Source organism: Telmatherina bonti (genome assembly GCF_933228915.1).
Source record: "Telmatherina bonti genome assembly, chromosome: 20".
NCBI classification, from domain to species: domain Eukaryota; kingdom Metazoa; phylum Chordata; class Actinopteri; order Atheriniformes; family Telmatherinidae; genus Telmatherina; species Telmatherina bonti.
In genome coordinates, this window is record NC_136618.1 from 33,571,639 (window position 1) to 33,590,647 (window position 19,009).

At 42.4% G+C, this 19,009-nt stretch overlaps 1 protein-coding gene across 1 annotated transcript in view; it reads left to right on the top strand.

Annotated features, from left to right (window-relative positions):
- Window positions 1–19,009, top strand: part of sspo (SCO-spondin) — a gene marked incomplete at both ends in the record, with an annotated part of 143,033 nt that overhangs the window by 11,737 nt on the left and 112,287 nt on the right. Inside the window, 14 exons of the mRNA XM_079260014.1 lie at window positions 2,655–2,813; window positions 3,385–3,470; window positions 3,619–3,744; window positions 5,488–5,644; window positions 5,820–6,072; window positions 6,171–6,312; window positions 6,394–6,523; window positions 7,556–7,728; window positions 7,860–8,078; window positions 8,169–8,334; window positions 8,602–8,863; window positions 16,830–17,037; window positions 18,550–18,644; window positions 18,714–18,970. Coding sequence (XP_079116140.1) covers window positions 2,655–2,813; window positions 3,385–3,470; window positions 3,619–3,744; window positions 5,488–5,644; window positions 5,820–6,072; window positions 6,171–6,312; window positions 6,394–6,523; window positions 7,556–7,728; window positions 7,860–8,078; window positions 8,169–8,334; window positions 8,602–8,863; window positions 16,830–17,037; window positions 18,550–18,644; window positions 18,714–18,970 — 2,433 coding nt within the window. The remainder of the gene's footprint in view (window positions 1–2,654; window positions 2,814–3,384; window positions 3,471–3,618; window positions 3,745–5,487; window positions 5,645–5,819; window positions 6,073–6,170; window positions 6,313–6,393; window positions 6,524–7,555; window positions 7,729–7,859; window positions 8,079–8,168; window positions 8,335–8,601; window positions 8,864–16,829; window positions 17,038–18,549; window positions 18,645–18,713; window positions 18,971–19,009) is intronic.

Consider the following 19,009-nt stretch of genomic DNA (forward strand, 5'->3'; position numbering starts at 1 on the left):
CGATTACATGGATCTCTACTAACATATGAGGAAAAATATAATAAAGAGCCATATTCATAATGTTTAGCTATTGTGTAATTAAAGTTAAAACTGTGTGATGAATCACATGGCAACAGCAGTAGTGGCAACACTGAACTTTAACCCTTTCATGCATAGTGGCGCTGTAGTGGACACCTATTCACAAGTTTTTTTCTTGCATATTCATGAATGAGGATGGTATTTTGAACCACTTCAGTGGATGTTAGAGAGTCATCCAGTATGTTTCCACTCACTGGAGAATAAATTAATATATGATATAATAGAACATATTATAATTATGCAAGTTTGCCTTTGTGATAAATAGGAAAAGAAAATGATGCAGCTATATTTTATAGATAATTTACATGATATAAATGCACTTATATTGTCTTATAATATAATTCATGCATGAAAGAGTTAAAAAAAAAAAAACACCTATGTCACTTCACCTGCGGTAACATAGAGGGGAGGAGTGGGATGTCAAATGGTTCATATAATTTATACCATGGTCACTAAAAGTTCAGCTAGTTATATCATTCTGTTACAGGCGTTTCCATAACAACACATTGCCATAGCATCCTGCTGTGAAATACATGGCTCTACATTGTTTATTATACACATTGAATTGTATTTGTTTGCTGCGTGTCTCGTGATTTAAAGGGAATCCATGCCATCATAACATTTTAGCAATAACAATAGTTCTCTGAACAATCATTTAACGCGGATTCCTTTAGTGACACAACACATAACGCTCTAAACATTTTAATGTAGGAAAAACCTATATTTTAATAAAAAACGTTTCCCTTTACGTTTATTTATGTGTGTATTTATGAACTTTTCTTCTATTAAAATATATTTTTATTGCCATCTATATTGGCTAATACAGCATTTATTAAATGATCACACTCTCCTGATGAGTGCTGTTAGATGTCGGACAGTCCACCGTGAAAGGGACTGAACAATGAAACGTTTTACACTTTGCCTTGCAAACATCTTCACTGACCTGCAGCCAAGAATGCAACTCTTCTCACTCACGTCTGTTTAGCAGCGCTTTGATGTTGAGGATGTAGAGTACCAACCACGTACGGTAGGTTACCCTCTACAGTAGAATACCAGGTACAGTAGAGTAGCAGGTACAGTAGAATACCAGGTACAGTAGAGTACCCTCTACAGTAGAATACCAGGTACAGTAGAGTAGCAGGTACAGTAGAGTAGCAGGTACAGTAGAATACCCTCTACAGTAGAATACCAGGTACAGTAGAGTAGCAGGTACAGTAGACATTTGAAAAGGCGCAGGTCTTCTGAGGTGAGTAAAATGTGCCGTGACTTCCCAAAACCCAGGAAAGAGGAGAAGGCGGAGCCTGCACAGATTTCGTCCTGAAGAACATTTTTGCTAGCTTATGTATTTTCTGTGTTTTATTTTCTTAATTCATTCATTTTAGATTGGGTGTTGATGTGTGTGACCGACATGTGTAGGCTGTTGGAAAGTTATGAAAATACGGAACAAAGTGCGTCCCATATCGGTTCAGTCCGAGACGCAACATTTGTCTGTCAGCTAAAGAACAATTCCATATTTTACGGGATGGGTGACAACCCTACAGAGCTAGGATCATCACAGAGCTCCTCGCAGCCCCCCATTGTCGTCCAAATAAAGTCAAAATAGTCTTGTTTGTTTTCTGCAATGTTTATTAAGTCAACCAATTGACTTAATCTTCCTAACTCAAAACCTAAAGCTGCATAAAAGTTGCACAAAGTTTGGGCGAGATGTTGGTTCCAGGGGGACCAACACAACTACACCAGTTGAATTTCAGCAACTGCAGGATGAAGAAGTGTGACCATACTGGTGACCAGCATAAGGAGGAGGAACCAAACTGGTGTGATCTATGTTTCAGTTCAGTTCAATTCAGCTTTATTTGTACAGTGCTGCTTCACAACCGTGTCGTCTCAGGGCTTTACAGATTCCAATTCCAGCCAATTCATAATCAATATCCTAGTTAAGGAAGACCAACAGATTACATTGAATCTGGACTTGGATCCAATCTGCCATTTTTAACTGCACGAGGCAACAGTGGAAAGGAAAAGTCTTTTAACAGGAAGGAAAAACCTCCAGTGAAACCATACTTGACTTGACTGGTTGGGGTGGGGAAGACAGGAGAGAGAGACCAGCATGATGCAGCTTTCATCCGGGAAGACCTGCAAGAGGAGGAGGAATACGTTAATGATGCCCATACTGTCATATTTTTTATACATGGAAGATGAGGAGCATAGAGATGAAAAGGAAGAGACCAGTGCATCGTAGGATGTCCCTCTGCAGTCTAAACCAGTCTAAGACCACCCTTCCATCACTGCTGAGATTCCTGACGGTGTGAAATGAATAGTGTTGGTTTTTCCTGATTACTGTTGGAGAATTGTTGAGTCCACCTGGAAACTCAGAACCAGAACATCACACTGATATTATGGAACATTTGTGGGTATCATCCACATGTTTACTTGTTTGTTCTACAGAAACCTCATCATTACCAGTCCTGCTGGGTTATAAAGATGATAAATCAGACTTTCTAACCATGTAAAAAACAACACCAGTTATTTTTATAAAAGAGGAGAAATGATTGGTTGTGTTCCTGATTACCTTACAGGGGTGAGTGTTCATTGGCTGGGGGACTTTGTGTTTGTGGAGAGCGGCCTTGGAGTGAGAGTGAAGTTTGATATGGTCAACACAGTGTACCTGACAGTGACCGCTGAGCACCTGGCAGCCACCAGGGGGCTCTGTGGAGTCTACAACAATGACGCTGATGGTAAGAATACACACAGAAGAAAGAATAATCTGGCAAACAGCAGAAATAACATGTCTGTGTGTGTCAGAGCAGAGCAGATGGTAGCTGGGCTAAGAAATCCAGAAGGACTGGGGCTTTTCTTGGTATTATGAGCAACAATGGAAAAATTTAATGTGACTATTTGTCTCCTAATGGCGATGTGTTCACATCGAGGAGGAACACCAGCCAGCCAGAGCCCCCAGTCAAGCGTGTTCTTCTTCCTCTTTTTATGCAGTAAAACAGCCGATTACACCTCAACCTGCTCACCTCCTCAGGCAGCCCAATCCTGGGAAGGCCTAGGAGCATCTGTCGTCACTGGCACACATCTATTTACAAAATATTTACAAAGAAAATCATACAGACACAACATAACCACCGCAGTCGTAACACTGCCACACCAATAATCAAAGATCAGAGTACATCCCAGCTACTTCATGCATGACCACCACCTGCCAGTAAACAGACTTTTACAGTTCCCTGGTCTGAACTGTTTCTTCTCCACTTTTTGTAAACATGAACACCCCTCCAACCTTTTTGTTTCTGATTTCCGCAGATGATTTCACCACAGTGAGTGGAACTGTGTCTCCATATGCTGCCAGTTTCGGTAACTCCTGGAAAGTCCCAGACCAGGGTAGTGAGGTCTGCACTGAATGAACTTTCACTCCATTGTTAACGTTCAGTCTGAGTGGACCAGGATCACCATGATGCTTCCACTTGTATGATCCATATGCTTTGTGACCACCAGGATGCTTTCAGTGCCTCTGTAATGAGTTTCTGTGTTCACCAGGGTTGCAGTGATGCCGCAGAGCTCGGCCATAGCTGTGATGTCACAGGAGACCCTGCCCTTCGCAAACAGGCAGAATCAGCATGCCACCAGCTGCTGGAAAACCCCTTCACACACTGTCACCTCCGGGTCAGATACTGCTGACACCCAGCACAGTCACATAACATCCCTGCTCGCTATTTCTTTCTCTCATTGGATGATTTAATGATTAACTTTCGAAAGCTTCTCCTAGTAATTCTTTTACAATGGTGGAAAGTCTTTGATTTATCTATTTTCATTACAATTCCACTTTATTTCGACTCAACTTTACTCCTCAATCACTTCATCAAACTCACCACACTAGTTCCAGGTCAGACCTGTTTTCCTTCAGAACTGCTTTGATTCTTGGTGTCAGATTGAACAAGATATACTGACTTGAAGCATTGTACAGTTGCTGCACATCTATAAAGAGAATCTCCCGTTCCATCAAGTCAGGAAGTAAGCTGACCGCATACTTCCTGACTTTTTAGTTGTGGGCCCAACAATCCTCCCTCTTCGTCCAGAGCCACTGGCTGCTTCTCTCTGGTGCCTCTGAGACAGTTCCAATGGCTGATCACATCTGGCGCCTGCCTCCAAGGTCTCTCAGCAGTTTGGTGGTACATGCTGCCACAAGCCTTCTGCATCCAACATCCACTAGATGGACTTCTGTGTTCCAGCCGTGCTGTTGTGCTTCAACAGCTAGCTCTGCATAGTGCAGGTGGTTTCACTCATATGCCTCATCCATAGAATCCTCCCAGGGTACAGTAAGCTTGATTATATGGATCTTCTTTAGGGAGGGGACCATAGCACCAGGTCATGCCTCAGTATGGCAGTCGTAGATCTCAGGGAGAAACACCAGTTGTTTGCCAGTATCAGAAAGCAGTTTGCAGTCAGGCACTAAGCACAGCTGACCTCTCTTTCTCTCAAATGGTGTGTATCTGCTTCCGGTTGCTTTAGCCCCTTCACAGACAAAGGCCTTTTTCCATGAGGGTTGGATACGGGTGGTTGTCAGGAGTTGATGGGAATTTGTTTGTCTTCCATGGTGACAACAAGGCACCTTAAGACTTGGTCGTAATGCCAAGTGTTTCACTCTTGGGTGAGACTCGTCTTACATGCAGTTAGTATGTGCCAAAGAGAGGTTGGTCTGGCGTAAAGAGAAAATCCAGGATCATCACCAAACCACTACTGACGATTGATTGATGTTCAATGGGTGCCGTAGGTAGCTCTGATGGTAAATCTCAGAGTTATAATACATTATAAACTATACAATTGGTGATGAATTTGTTATTCTTTAATTATACAAGTGATAAAGCTAATAACTGTGTGTCAGTGTTGTACTTTGTTCTGGTCTAAGACCTGAGTTCTTCCACTGCTTTTTTTTTTTAACCACAATCACAGTTTTTCTAAAACAGACAGAAATGACTTCTGAAGTGACATAATTTTACTTTTTCATATCTTTCATTAACACTAAGACACTTCATATCATATTTAATACATACAGATTCTGAGACTTATTGCATGACTGTATGGTAGAAACTCTGTTGAAAACTATCTGATTTTTTTCTTCTGCCCCCTGGTGGACATCTTTAACACTACAAATCATTCCAGACTATACTGTGTATAGTGTAATAAAAAGTTAATTCCATTACTTCTTGGGTCAGGTATTAAAGGGTGAATTTGTTTATTATTTCTTTCTTATAGTTTTATTTACACAAATCAATTCATGATACTATCTAAATCTCAGTAAAACCACCAAATCAGTAGAGAGAAATTTTGCTGATTGAATCCACCACATGCAGGATTTAACATTTCTGACTTGTTTTAAAAAGAGACGTTTGTTTCTGTTTCTTCCAGGTGGAGCCAGCAGCCTACATAGACACCTGTCTCTACCTGTACTGTAGCCTTCCAGCTAGAGACAGGGAAGATGCCGTGTGTGACACGCTGGCCAGTTATGCCCGTGAATGTGCCCAGCAGCATGTCGTCATCACATGGCGGATGGCCTCACTGTGTGGTAAATAGATTAACAGATGGGTGCATATGGTGTAGCAGTGGCATGTAGAAAAGGGACATGAAGCGTGATGATTGTCATAGTTTATATGCCATGAGAAGCCACAGTGTGAAGATAAGCAGAAAATAGGTTCACGGTCTGACATGTACAGAGTTCAGCTGTATTTTCCTTTTTGCAGCTCGGTCCTGCCCCAGAGGTCAGCTGTTTTCGGACTGTGTGTCCTCCTGTCCCCCCAGCTGCTCGTCACCTCTGTCTGCAGGGCCGCCTGCAGCCCGAGGTCAGTGCAGGGAGGAGTGTGTGGGGGGGTGTGAGTGTCCACCAGGTCTCTACCTCCACCAGGGCAGCTGTCTGAAAAGAGACGACTGTCCCTGTTTCCACCGCAGGCGCACCTACCAGCCTGGAGACACCATACAGCAGAGATGCAACACCTGGTGAGCTTAAATACAAGTCTTTCTGTCACTCCTCTCTTACGCTGAACTCCCTCTGTTTCTTCTTAACCCCACCACCCCACCACCACCACCACCACCAGTACATGCAGCGCAGGCCAGTGGCAGTGCAGTGCTGAGAAGTGTGCAGGTCAGTGCTCTCTGGTGGGGGCATTACAGGTGACCACTTTTGACAAAAAGAGGTATTCACTGCAAGGAGGAGACTGTCCTTTCATTGCTGTGGAGGTAAGACACATGATACACACACAAGTACATGTGTGTCTGACTGTCCCTGGTCCTTTGTGCTCATGACACATTCGTGTTCAGGACTTTGTAGACAGGAAGCTGGTGGTGGGTGTGCGCTGTGGGGCGTGTGCAGCTGGTGGAGGAGACTCAGGTTGTCTGAAGGAGATGTCAGTCACAGCTCTGCGAACTACAGTCACCGTCACAGACTCTGGTAAGTTCACCAGAGGGTTATGGACACATTTAGACTCAGTGATTGGTTGATCTGGTATGTCCCACATTTCAACACGGGGAGGAGGAGACTTGTGATGGGGGCTCAGACTAAAGATATCACAGAACCAAACCAACTTAGGACCCCCTGATGGTGCCTGAAAGAAAAGAAACAAATTATATGAAAAAGGATAAAGTGTTGTGGTGGAGTAAAAGATCAGAGAAGAGGATGATGAAATACTGGATGAAGGAGAGAGAAGGATGGATGGATGTATGGATGGATGGATGGATGGATGGACCGACAGACAGATGGATAGATGGATAGATGGATGGATGGATGGATGGATGGATGGATGGATGGACCGACAGACAGATGGATAGATGGATAGATGGATGGATGGATGGACAGATGGATGGATGGATGGATGGATGGACTGACGGACAGATGGATGGATGGACGGACGGATGGATGGATGGATGGACCGAAGGACAGATGGATGGATGGATGGATGGATGGATGGACCGAAGGACAGATGGATGGATGTATGGATGGATGGATGGATGGATGGACCGACAGACAGATGGATGGATGGATGTATGGATGTATGGATGGATGGATGGATGGATGGATGGATGGATGGATGGATGGACCGAAGGACAGATGGATGGATGGATGGATGGATGGATGGATGGACCGAAGGACAGATGGATGGATGTATGGATGGATGGATGGATGGATGGACCGACGGACAGATGGATGGATGTATGGATGGATGGATGGACCGACGGACAGATGGATGGATGGATGGATGGATGTATGGATGGATGGATGGATGGATGGATGGACCGACGGACAGATGGATAGATGGACGAGTTGTTTCAGCTCGTGTGCTTTAATATGATTCTCAACAAAATGTTGTGCCTTTGCATTCATGTATTGTTCATGACTGTTCACACAAACAAAGTGTCTCTCCTGACCGTTGTGATGACTGTGGTATATGAAGATGTTCAGTATGTCTGCTGCTGTAACTTTCAGGCTCAGTGACCCTGAACGGCCGGAGGGAGCTGTTGCCTGTGGTTACAGGGGACCTGGTTGTACGCAAGGCCTCCTCTTTATTTCTCCTCATCCAGACCTTTGGAGCCCAGCTTCTCTGGTACTTAGATGGACCATTAGCACTCATCCAACTGCAACCAGGCTTCGCTAACAAGGTGATTGAACCACATCCAGCTCTTGCAAAGACAATCATAGGAAGTATTTCTCTCCTGAAGCTTTTGCTGTGCGTTCAGAACATTGTTGATAGACACGCAGAAATCAGCTGTCCTCATACGATGTGTTCAAGGTCCGTGGCCTGTGTGGGACGCTGACCTGGAGCCAGCATGATGACTTTACAACTCCAGAAGGAGATGTGGAGAACAGTGTAGTGTCCTTTGCAGAGAAATTTACAACAGAGCACTGTGGTCCGCCTGGAGGAGCTCCACCTGAACCCTGCTCCACATACATCCAAAGGAGGCGCTATGCAGACACTGTGTGCACCATCATGCATGGCCCTGTGTTTCAGGTCAGCATGCACAACATCTTTTACTTCTCTTAAGGTGGTAGGCTCCTTCTTTCCTTCATCATCCACCCTTTTCACTCCTCCATCCTGCAGGCATGTCATGACCTGGTGGAGAGGGATCCATATTTCCGTCTGTGTTTGAGGGAAGTTTGTGGTTGCGCTCCACAGAGGTCCTGCCACTGCACCGTCCTCACCGCCTACGCCCGGCACTGCGCTCAGGAGGGAGCTGCAGTCGACTGGCGCAACCAGACTTTCTGCCGTAAGCTTGGTTTATTCGGAGGACACAGTGAAGTTTTATTGTGTCTTTCAAACATTCATTCCCTGATTTTGTTGCTTCAGTCACCTGGTGGTCATGACCTCAGACAACAAAGAAGGACTTTAACGCAGAGCCCAACATCACTGACTTGTGACTGCATTTAGTTCAGAACTCATTGATTTGAAGGCTTTGTGCTTGTTTCTCCACCTACAGAGGCCTTCCTCTTCATTTATCAGTCTGAACTAAACCCTCTCTCTCTGCTCCACCCAGCCGTCCAGTGTTCAGGGGGTCAAGTGTACCAGGAGTGTGGTCGGGCCTGTATGGCCTCCTGTTCAGACCTGCAACAAGGTTGGAGCTGTGATGGTGGCGGAGATGGGACGGCTCACCGAGTCTGTGTTCCTGGATGCCAGTGCCCTGCAGGACTTGTCCAAGACCACCAGGGACAGTGTGTCCCCATTGCTTTGTGTCCTTGTGTACAAGGAGACAAGATGTTTCCACCTGGGGCTGTAGTTCAAAACTCCTGCAACACATGGTGAGTAAAGAGCTCACTTTCCACTGCCATACTGCTACTGTGCAAAGCTTACGGCTCAGTGGCATGCTCCCGGTCAAAATGTCCATTTCTGTTTTCTTGTGTTTTAGTATTTTGATATAATATGACCTAAAAATGTGATTTAACACTTAACCTAACAGCAGAACTCACAGCAATGTCATCTGTCCATTCATCCCCAACTGCTTATTGGGAGTCTGCACTTCTTCAAGCTGGCGGGGTGGGGGTATACCAAGGCCATCTGAGAGACATAACAGTTCTTCCATGGGGCCTCCCCTTCCAAGTGGAATGGGCCAAGCTCTTTAAATGAGGCTGAGTCCAGGAAGTTTTGGTCACATTCAGGCTTTTTCACATTCTTAAGGTTCACTTACATGTGTCAATCCACTCATAATTTAAGATAAATTCCACTGCAAATTAATGAACAAATACATCAGAAAATATTTCCTTTATCTACTTTTTTTCTAACATTTGGCAATAGTAAGGATCATATTCATTGCTAAATTAAACACTACAAGTCAAAGGTTTGGACATGTTTTCCCATTTCTGTCCAATACGTAAAATTAATAATATATGAATTATTTATGGTGTTTTTTTCCAGGTGGTTTGTTGTTCAAAGAACCGTCACTGTTGTAAAACAACTAAGAGCTCAGCTCTTACCTTTACTCCTGTTTAAATCTTATCATCAGTGCAGTAAAGCGAGCTATTTAACATGACGGAGGGTTACAGGCATGATAGAAGTTACAGCTGATATTTTTACAGCTCATCGTAAACACAGTCGTATTCTTTTATGTGTTCCTGTGCGCTACTTTCATCACGTGAAAGCTGTGACAGGAAAGTTATAATCACCTCTTCAGTTCCTGAAAGTCATCTGTGAAGAAGCTGCAGTCTGCCAGCCACTGGTTCATCATGACGAGACTGAATCTGAAAATAACTGTAGAATTTGAGCATTTCTCTACGACTCCCACCTGCAGCAACACTCGCATGTTTTACCATGTGAAACTGTAAAATGTGAATGTTTAGGGATGGACAGAAGAGTTCCTGGTCTGTGGGAACCACTGGTCTTGTTCCAGGACCTAAACAATCCCAACCATTACAGACCAGTTCTCCTAATGTCTCACATCATGAAAGTCCTGCAGAGACTTGATGAAGTAACACCTCAGTCAACATGTGAACACTTTCAGGACACATTACACTCTGCTCATCATCATGTTCTGTTTGAAGACATCATCATGTACCTGCTTCATCTGGACCAATCAGGAAGCACTTTGAGCATCCTGTTCATTTCTCATCGTGTTCTGTTATGTGAGAAGATCCATAACTTCCAGGTGGAACCTCCACACACACCTGGATTTATGGCTAGCTAACAAACAGACTGAAAGGTTGTGTGTCAGCAGAACTGGTGCACCACAAGGAACTGTCCTCTCACCACTTCTCTTCACACTGGTCCCCTCAGACTTCCTGTACAAGTCTGAGTCCTGTCATCTGCTGAAATACTCTGATTACTCTGCAGCTGTGGGAGTATCAGTACAGAGAGCTGGTCAGTCGGTTTGTCAGACGCTGCAGAAACAAACACCTCGTCTTAAAGACAAACAAGCTGTCGACTTCAGGAGGAAGAGGAGTAAACAAAACACTGTTTACATGCTGGAGAAGACTGGACTGGAAAGGCAACGCGAAAGCATCAAGAAGAAATAACAGAACAGACTCCACTTCTAGAGGAGGCTACAATCATTCATGTTTTATATCTTCTCTTCAAAATATTTTTATTGAAAGCAGTGAGTATTATTAACAACTCTTCTATATGACATATGCTGCTTTGATTTTTTCAATATATACACACAAAGAAAAAACAAAGAAAGTCACTAATCGTGATAGTAATAGTAATAATAGTGATGATACAAAAAAAAGAAAAAAAAGAAATAAATAAAATAAAATTATACATACAAATCTTCATCCAACGGACGAGGTACCAAAACACAGCAAAATCCCCCACCCAAACCCTCCCCATGACTGCACAGATTAATGGTCTCCGAGGAAAGAGATTAAAGGTTTCCAAATATTTTCAAACTCAATCATGTTATCATAAATAGTATGTCTTATTCTCTCTAGGTGAAGTGTATTTACTAATTCTGTGATCCACATCTTCAAAGAAGGGACGTCTTTTCCTTTCCAAAATTGGAGAATCAGTTTTTTTGCTAGTATTAATCCATATGATATAAAGCAATGTTCCGCATACCCCAGCATGTCCGTTTTCTGTGTTATTCCAAAAACTATAAGAATTGGATTTGGACTTATCCTCTTTTTTAGAACTTTAGCCAGGTAATCAAAGATATCACACCAGAAAGATTGGAGCTTAGGACAAAGTGCAAAGCTGTGTAAAAGAGTACCACGTTCTGTGACACATTTTTCACACAGCGGTGAACTTTCTGGGTAAATTTTACAGATTTTCTCTCTCGAATAATGTAGTCTATGTACTATTTTATATTGGATCAGGCAGTGACGTGCATTTATAGAAGCATCCTTTATCTTACTCAAAGCCTGTCGCCAAACACCATCTTCCAAAGGGGTACCAAACTCTTTTTCCCACTCTCCTTCGATGTGAGCTGTAGAAGGATTGGTACATTCTTGCAATGTATTGTAAATAACGGAAATATTATGTTGGTATATTGAACCATCACTTAAACATTCATCTAACATGTCCGGTTTGGCTGATTGAAACTGAGGAAGATGGGAGTGGACATAATTTCTGATTTGAAGGTATCTAAAGAAATGACTGTTTGGTAGCCCAAACCTCTCTTGTAGTTGTTGGAATGACATAAAAGTGTCATTTGAATATAGTTCTTTTAGAGTATACAATCCAGACTCTCTCCAGATGTTAAAAGCTCCATCAACACATGAAGGATGAAAGGAAGGATTTGATGAAATAGGAATGCAAAGCGATAGTGTTTTAAGTTTGAAGTTCCTAATGATTTGTTTCAGAATTTTTATAGTATTATGAATTACAGGGTTCTTGTTATAGAAAGTACTGGCCAAGGTGGTGGGTGATAGCAGTATAGCTCCGATAGAATAAGGAAGGCAATCCTCCCGTTCAATTTGCAACCCTTTTGAAAGTAGAGCTGTGTCATCAAGTAACAGCGAAACTATTCTGACATTGGTTGCCCAATAGTAATGCTTAAAGTTTGGCAATGATAGCCCTCCTACTGATTTATGCTTGGTCAAATGTTCCTTTTTTATTCTATGTGATTTATAGTTCCATACAAATGGCATAATAATTGAATCCAACTTTTTGAAAAAGGACTTTGTTATAAGAATCGGCAAGTTTTGCAGCAGGTACAAATATTGCGGAAGAAATACCATCTTTATTGCATTCACCCTACCTATTAGAGAAATTGGAAGAGTCCTCCAGAACTGAATGTTTTTCTTTAATTTCTCCATTAGTGGGTTGAAGTTTTCTTTTAAGAGGGAGGGATATTTTTTTGTTATTATAATTCCAAGATACGTGATTTTTTCAGGAGTCACTTTAAAGGGAAGAGTTGTAAGCCAGTCCTGATTACCCTGTTTAACAGGCAGTAGTTCACTCTTTTCCCAGTTGATTTTGTATCCAGCAAACCTACTAAATTCATTGATAACAGAGAGAATTACAGGAATGGACGTTCGAGGCTGTGTTATATACAATAAAATATCATTAGCATATAAAGAAATTTTATTTGCCGTGTATGCTGTGTTGAAACCATGTATTTGTGGGTGTTTCCGGATCGTTTCTGCCAGTGGCTCTAGTGCCAGAGCGAATAGCAGTGGACTGAGCACACATCCTTGTCTTGTGCCTCTGGAGAGGATAAACTGTGTTGACACTGTCTGGTTTGTAAGAATTTTGGCTACTGGGTTTTTATACAATAATTTTATCCAAGAAATGAAATTATTACCCAAATTAAACTTTTCCAAGACAGCAAAAAGGTATGGCCATTCGACCTGGTCGAATGCCTTTTCGGCATCTAGACTTAGCACTACCAAGTCCTCTTGATTGTTGGATGAATAAATTATATTACATAATCGCCTAATATTGTGAAAAGAGCATCTACCCGGAATGAAGCCTGTCTGATCAGAGTGCACTAATTTACTTATGACTGTACTTAGTCTTCTTGCTAGTATTTTTGTCAAAATCTTTTGGTCTGAGTTTAATAAAGATATCGGTCTGTATGAGGCTGCTTGTTCCGGATCTTTACCTTTTTTGGGGAGTACTGTAATTATTGCTTCATTTAATGTAGGTGGTAAGGACTCATTTTCGTATGCCTTATTATACATTTTACATAAGTACGGAATTAATTTAGCTTTTAGACATTTGTAAAACTCGTTGCTCAACCCGTCTGTACCTGGGCTTTTACCATTTTTTAAAGAACTAATGGCTTTGTTTATTTCTTCAAAAGTTATATTACCATTAAGGACTTTGCGGTCCTCCTGATTCAACATTGGGAGATCACACTTGTCTAAAAAATTTTGCATTTCCTCAGGTCTTGCAGTCATACGGGATGCATAAAGTGATTTATAAAAATGTTTAAAGCTATTATTTATGTCTTTGTGAGAAGTAAGAAGTGCTCCTCCCTCAGATTTAATTTTATGAATTGATCTGTCACTTTCCAGTTGCTTTAACTGTCTTGCTAAAAGCTTTTGCGGTTTGTCTCCAAACTCAAAGTATTTTTGTTTCATGTAAGTGAGAGTTCTACTAATGTTGTATGATAAGATTTGATTAAGCTTATATTTTAACGCACAGATAGTATTATATTTATCAGTTGAAGGTATTCTCGCATTGTCTGCTTCTAATTGTTGTATTTGCCCCTCCAGTAGAACTTGTTCCTTTTTATTATGTTTCTTTTGGGAAGCTTGGAAAGATATTATACAGCCTCGAATAAATGCCTTATAGGTTTCCCACAGCAGACACGGCGAAACATCACTCTTATCATTTGTTTCAAAAAACAGCATAGTTTGCGAATTTAAATATTGTTGGAATTTGGTATTATTCAAAAGCTGAGGATCAAACCTCCAACTCCTTTCCGATTTTGTTGGGTTACAGACTTGTAATGTAAATGTAACCGGACAATGATCGGAAATAATTATGTTATGATATTTTGCAACACATACATTGGGAAGTATCCTCGCGTCTAGCAGAAAATAATCAATCCTTGTGTAAACATTGTGCACTTGAGAGTGAAAGGAATATTCTCTCCCTGTTGGGTTCAATGCTCGCCATACGTCACACAGATTAAAATTTTTCATGAAAGTTTTGATGAGGTCACTTGCCTTACAATATGTTATTTTACGTGTGGATGACTTGTCTAGATATGGATCTAATACTAAATTTAAGTCCCCCCCTATAATTAAATTGGCATCAGATATATCTGGAATAAGACTAAAAATCTTCCTAAAAAATTCAGAATCATCGAAATTGGGACCGTATAGGTTTAACAAAATAACTGGATTGGCATGCAATTCTCCTGTTACAAGTATATATCTCCCATTTTTGTCTGCTATTGTAGATGTCTGCCTGAAGGGCACACCTTTTTTTATCAGTATAGCTACACCTCTAGCCTTTGCTGAGAAGGTTGAGTGAAAAACTTGATTAACCCACCTGCACTTAAGTTTATTATGAGAGTCGTTTTTTAAATGTGTCTCTTGCAAAAAGATGACATCTGCTTTAAGACTTTTAAGATGAGATAACACTTTGCCTCTCTTTTTCGGCTCATTTACACCTTTAACATTCCATGTACAAAAAGTTACATGGCCCTTTTTCTCACCCGCACTTGAATTTGGTCCTGACATCACCAATTATTACATGTAAATAATGCAACTTTGCAGTCATCCTCCCTACCCCCACCTGGGTAAACCCCCCTGACAAAACAAAACAAAACAAGACAACAACAAAAAAAAAAAAAAAAAAAAAAAATCAAACTTAAACGCTGGAACATAACCTCCAACACGAGGAAGGTTTCCAAGAAAGTACTTGATCTCGAACTCCCTGACAACACAGGCCCCACAGCTGTCTACTTATTTGTAAGCAAAACAGGCATATCTTAGTAGTTATCTGTGGACCCTAGCCAAATAAAAATAATAACTGAAATAAGTGATTATACGGCAAATACCTTAACCACGCCATGCCCTCGAGAGTAATAAGAAGTGTCCGTAAGTCAAGACTTCAGGCTGTATAATCACAGGTGTCCACATGTAAAGGACCAATTTAGGTTCCAAAGTTCTCCAGCGCGAAGCGATGAGCAGCAGCAGGATCCGTAAACACCACTTCCTTGCCGTCGTGGGTCACTCTCAGCTTGGCAGGATACAGTAGACCGAATTTCACCCCCGGTTTGTCCCGCAGCAGGTTTCTAGCTGGGGTAAATGCAGCGCGGCGTTTTACCACTGCCTGGGGAAGGTCTCGGAATATCTGGATGCGGTCCTCCTCAAACGTCAGATTTCTCATAGCTGTGACCTTCCGCAGTATTTCATCCAAAGTTTGGCTGTAGTGGACCCTGACGATAATATGTCTCGGGGGGCCATCCTCTCCGCGCGCTCTTAATGCTCTGTGGGCTCGGTCTAGCAGTGGGGTATCGTCCAGATTCAGCGTTGTTTTCAACAGTTGTGCAACAAAATCACTCACATGCTGCCCGTTCTCTTTTCCTTCCTTCACTCCGGCAATTCGTATGTTCATCCTCTTTGAGCGTCCCTCGAGATCCGTGCACTTCTCTGTTAGTTGTTCAACTTGGCTCGCCAGATGCTTGACTTTGCCCTCTAGGTCCGCTACCGTGTTAGATGTAGCTTTAGCCGAGTCCGCTATATCCTCCAGCTTTCCATTTTGACTAGCGATCTGCTTTTCCAAACTGGCGATAGCAGCGGTATTCTCAGCTCTTAGGGCAACAATTTCACCCCAAAGAGATTTGCAAATATCTGTTTTCATCTCCGTCAACTCAGAGCGCAAAGTAGCAATAGCATCCAGTACTTCTTGGTTGCCGGTGGTATGCGCCTCTTCAGTGGGGCACTCGGAACTTGACTCCGAGGACTCACTAAGGCCTTTATTCCCGGACCCCGCCAGCTTCGTCGCGCTTGCTTTCTTTGATGGTTTTTTCGGCGGCATTTTTCACGCCAGGAGCAGTGCACCTTATAGTTCCGAATTAGTAAGAAAAAATAAAAAAATTAGAGCCTACTTTGCTGAAAATCGAAATTTTAACAAATAGCTGCGGGAGCTTCGCACTCGCACGTCTTACACTCGCATGACCGGAAACGGAAGTCTGTTTTATATCTTCTGTGGTGGAGAGTTTAACCTGCTTTCCAGCGTCTGCTGGGGCAGCAGCTGTGAAAGCAGGCCAGTCCTGCCAGCAGAACACACAGACTGCGTAGTTTCTGTCTTCTGAAGAGAATCTGCCGTGGTGAAAGAGCTCTGATGAAACTGCTCTATGTTCCTGCTCTGTGAATCAGGATAGGTTGGTTTCATTGCATCTCTGCACCACAGTGATCATCAGTCCTTCGGTGGCGGTCTCAGCGAGCTGCTTACCGACTCCTCCGTCTGATGTTACCGTACGAGCACGTCTGTGTGTGACAAGGCTTATCTGTGCTGATATCTGGGGATCAGCCTACAGAGAAATGGCTAATTATTACACAAATATATGATTTTACTCAGAATACATGCAAACCTTGGATGATGATAGCAGACTGTGAAAATTTATTGATGCATCATAAACTCTGAGGCGTAAACGGAGGTTCAGTGTGTCAAAGCCACACTCACACAAGATGGCTTTGGATTTCTGACTTCTGGGATCATTTGTTTTAATGTTTGTACTTTTTAGTTCTGGCATGTCGGTGTATGTTTTTCTATAAATAATATTCAACAACTTCAACCTTTAAATGATCCTTTCATGTTTTATGTCCACCTGAAGCTTAGAGACTTAATATAAATCATCTTTTTTCTTCCAAGTGTGTGTGAACAGGGGTCATTTAACTGCTCCCAGGAGCGTTGTGAGGAGGTGCAGCAGTGTCCTGGATCTCTGGTCTACTCCCCACGCTCCTGCCTCCTCACCTGCTCCAGCCTGGACCCTCCTGGACATCAGCAGGTGTCTCTGCAGCAGACAAGCTGCAGAGAGCCGCTGTCGGGGTGTGTCTGTCCTCAGGGAACAGTCTTACTAGTAGGTGAAAATAACATTTTTATGCTTTTGTTTCATAGTTTTGGAAAAGGGTGTCTGCCTTCCCATTGTAACCCTCTCTGCAACTCTTTGGATCAGATGAAGACTTTTCAGAACATTTCTGGAACAGAACAACAATCAGGAATTACAGTCGTCTAATCTGGACGTAACAAATCCACAAACATCATACTGAGGCAGGATGCCTCGAATTCCTGCAATATTACGTAGGTGGAAGACATGGTTTCATACCAAATGACAAATCCTGTCAAAAATAACTCCAAGGTTCCTCACATGGGCACTGGAGGCCAAATTAATGCATCCAGATTAATTACATAGCTAGACAACATTGCTCTGAGTTTTTCTGGTCCAAAGACAGAAACCTCAGTCTGTCAGAGTTTAGGAGAAAATTCAGAGTCATCCAGAGTCGTCTTGATGTCTGTACAACATCTTTGTAATCTAACAAACAGACTGGTCTCATCAGGCTTCATGAAGAAGTAAATCTAGTATCATCTGCATAGAAATGACAGTTTCTGCCATGCTGCCTGATGATATTTCCTAAGGGAAGCATGTATAATATGAAAAGTATTGGTCCCTGTACAGAACCCTGAGGAACTCCACGACTTCCTCTGGTGTGTGAGGAAGACTCATTTACATTTACAAACTGAAATCTATCAGATAAATATGACTGGAACCAGTCTAATGCGGTCCCTTTAATCCCAATAACATGTTCCAGCCTCTGTAGCAGAATATTGTGATCAATAGTGTCGAATGCAGAACTGAGATCTAAAAGAATGAGTCCAGACAGAAGTCCTTTATCTGAGACCATGAGAAGATCATGAGTACCTTGAAGCAGTGCTGTGATGAGCTCTAAATCCTGACTGGAACTCTTCCCATTGTTTCTGCTCAGATAGGAACATAGTTGAGCTAAACCTACTTCCTCAAGAAGTTTAGACATAAAGGGGAGGTTGGATAAATTGGTACTATATATAGTTATCACTCCTAAATCATAAGTAGGCTTGTTAAATAAAGGCTTGTTTTTGAGCAACTGTCATTTGAACTGTTATTTAAACACTAGCATCGTGTCTGAAACTGAACTTATGAAGATGTATTACGAATGTTTCTGCTCATCACATGCTGGATAGTGTGTACTGAGGGGCCCTGAGGTTCGTTTCCATCTCAACATGATGTTCTATTCCAAGTTAACTGGACATCTTTGTGTCCCAACAGCTCCATCATTAATCTGTGTTTATTTACACCATTCTGTGTACCATGCTTTCCCATTCATCTCGTTTTCAACAAGGAATCATAGAAATCACAATCTCTGAACGATGAATGTTGCTCACTTTGTCGTTTTTAATTCTTGCCATGAATCTCAATCTGAACTTAAACTTCAGGCCCTAAATGATCTTCAGGCTCCAGTAACATCAAAGCGTCTACTTGGTCTGGGTTTCTATCTAATCTTTTTATTGAAATATGGCTGTTTGGTGACCTTAGATGACATGTTTTGGTATTCAGGGTGACCGCTGCGTTCTGCCAGATGAGTGTCCATGTCACCACAATGGCCGACTGTATTACAGCAATGAGACCATCATGAAAGACTGCAACACCTGGTAATATTCTCATCTCACTGCATCACACCGTGTTAGCATCTGAACACTGAAGGTCATCCTCTCGTCCAGCGTTTGCAAAGAGCGGCACTGGCACTGCTCCCAGTCCGTCTGTGCCGGAGTCTGCGTTGCCACCGGTGATCCACACTATGTCACATTTGATGGCCACTGCTTCTCTTTCCTGGGAGACTGCCAGTATGTGCTGGCCAGGGAAACCAGTGGTTTGTTCAGCGTCACAGCAGAGAATGTGCCTTGTGGGAGTACAGGGGTCACCTGCACCAAGTCAGTCACCCTCAGCCTGGGAAACACCCTCATCCACCTGCTGAGAGGTGGGTAAACTCACATCTAGTGTCATTTTAGAGGGAAAT